This window comes from Condylura cristata, unplaced genomic scaffold, assembly GCF_000260355.1.
Source record: "Condylura cristata isolate star-nosed mole 26May11 unplaced genomic scaffold, ConCri1.0 scaffold00035, whole genome shotgun sequence".
In the NCBI taxonomy this organism is placed as follows: Eukaryota; Metazoa; Chordata; class Mammalia; order Eulipotyphla; family Talpidae; genus Condylura; species Condylura cristata.
Window position 1 is genome coordinate 14,813,366 of NW_004567136.1, and position 2,262 is coordinate 14,815,627.

The following is a 2,262-nucleotide window of genomic DNA, read 5'->3' on the forward strand; positions in this document are numbered from 1 at the left end:
GGGCCCAGGGGGGAGGCCGGGGCCAGGGTGGCATCCTGGCAGAGTGGGCTCCACTCCCCTCCTGTTGTGTGGCCGACAGGTTTGAAAAGCTGGAGAGGAGCAAAGTGAACGAGCAGGAGCGCTGGCCCCGGCTCCGGAAGTTCTCCATCTTCCTCGAAAGAGAAAACAAGAAGTGACCGGGCCGCTGGCTGCCCTGGGCTCTGGGGCGCCCGGACTCGCCCTCCGGCCTCCACAGCGGGGCGTGGGAGTCACGGGGCGTCTCCTCTGGCCCGCTGTGTCCCAATAAACAGCCACGTTGTCTGTGGAGTCCGCGTGGCTCTGGTGTGGAACCCGTGGCCTGCCGTCCCGCCCGCGCCGCCACTTGCGCCAGGACCCGACTCGCTGAAGCCGCCCAGTCCAGCGACACTTGCTTCCGATGAGCAGCGCCCAGCCCACCCTGCTGCCGCGGGGCCCCCTCCCGCCCCCCACATTTTTGTCCTCCGTTCTGATCCTGAGGGTCACCGACGGCCTTGGAGAGGCGGGCCGTGGCTGGGTGGCCCTGGAGGCCACGTGGGGCAGGTGAGGTGGTGGGGCCCCAGCCGTCCTCCGGAGACTGACTGCGAGGGGCGCTGGGTGCAGGTGGGGGCTGGGTGAGGGCCGGTGGCCGCCTGAAGGCCGCAGCTGCCCTCTGAGGACACCGTGTGGTTCCTGCGGGAACTGCAGGTGTTGAACGCCGCCGACCCGCGGGTGCTGGCTCCGGGTAGGGAGGCTTCGGGACCCTGGGCCCACCCGGGATGGGCCGTTCACCAGCAGCGTGGCCACAGCGGTGCCTCGTGCAGGCCGCCGTCCCTCCCTGCTCCCGAACAGCCTGCGGCTCGGTGCGGGCAGTGGGCGCTGCCCCTCGCCCCAGGGCCGTGCGGCGTGTGCCCTCGGCCGGGCGGCTGCTCAGCTGCCCCTCCTGGAATCCGCACAAGCTGAAGGCCTGTGTGGCCAGCCTGGGGGTTCCCTGCTGGCCGGGGGCCCAAGTGCCCAGGACTCACCTGCACACACATGTTTACCTGCTGGCCCAGCTCCAGAGACCAGAAGGGGGGGCGCAGTGGCCAGCTGGGCAGGCGCAGGCACTGCTGCCCCCTCTCTTCCCCCCCAGCCACAGGCAACAGCACCAGCCCCGCCCTCACCAGAGCAGCCCCCAGCCCCACCCTGCTCCCAGCCGGCTCCAGGCAGCACTGGGCCGGACTTGGGGGGGGACAGGCGCCTCGCTGCCTCCAGCAGTGTGTGCCCTGATGTGCCCAGACCTTGCCAGACCAGGGCACTCTGCTGAGGCCCCCAGGCCGGGGACACAGGCAGGAGGCTGGGGGCAGTCCCCCTGGGAGTGAGCGCATGGGCTCTGGGGTGCAGATGCACCCCAACTCCAGCACTGCCCCCCCACAGCCTGGCGGGCACCTCCTGGTCACCCCACCTTTACAATGCCGGCTTGGGGGCGACCTCACAGGCGCACTGAGCGCCGAGAGCTGCCGCCCCCTGGCTGGAAGCCGGGTGGGGTCTCCTGCAGACGGAGGTGGCTGCCCGGCCCCTCCCGCCAGCGGGGGCTTATTAGCTGACGTGCTAATGAAAACTCACACCCGGGTGCTAATAAACAGCAGGCCGGTGGGAGAGGGGCTGGGGAGGGCTTATCCCTGGAAAGACTTGCTAATGACTTTAATTCCCTGTCCGGCCTGCGGGGCCTTTGCCATGCAAACAGGTCGTCTGACCGGAGCCCGGGCTCCTGGAGACAGCGCTGACCCCACTTAGGGCCTGGGGGGGGCGCAGGAAAGGGGGTGAGTGGTGAAGGTGTGAGGTCCGCCCCCCTGCAGGATCTGCTCTCTGCAACCCAATGTCAGCCAGGGCCCCCCAACTCCTCAGATGCAAAGCAGAGACCCCCCAACACTGACTGCCCTTCTGGCCGGGGCCGAGCCCTGGAAATGAGCCAGACGGGCCCCAAAGCAAACCCAGCACCAGGCCTGCCGGATCAGCCATGGGCCTGCACGGGGTGCTGGGGGGAAGCCGAGGACCCCAAGGCCTGCAGCAGCAGCCTGGGCGAGTGCCAACAGCGGGGCGTGGCGGCTAAGGGGTATGGGCTCCTTTTAGGGGTGACGAAAGTGCCTTAAGGACCGTGGGGCATCGCACCACCCCGTGAGCACACAGGGCCCACTGAGCTGCGCCCCTTAAGTGACGTGGGCGGGGAGCTGAGCCCTCAACACGGCTCGGGAAAGGCAAGCAGAGCAGCAGACCCGCCCCGCCGCC

General features: G+C 69.2%; 1 protein-coding gene across 1 annotated transcript in view; it reads left to right on the plus strand.

Moving 5' to 3' along the window:
• WDR93 (WD repeat domain 93) overlaps positions 1 to 300 on the plus strand; it is a 17,462-nt gene extending 17,162 nt beyond the window's left edge. The window contains exon 12 of the mRNA XM_012732682.1: positions 80 to 300. Coding sequence (XP_012588136.1) covers positions 80 to 176 — 97 coding nt within the window. The 3' untranslated portion in view covers positions 177 to 300. The remainder of the gene's footprint in view (positions 1 to 79) is intronic.
• Positions 301 to 2,262: the final 1,962 nt, after the last annotated feature.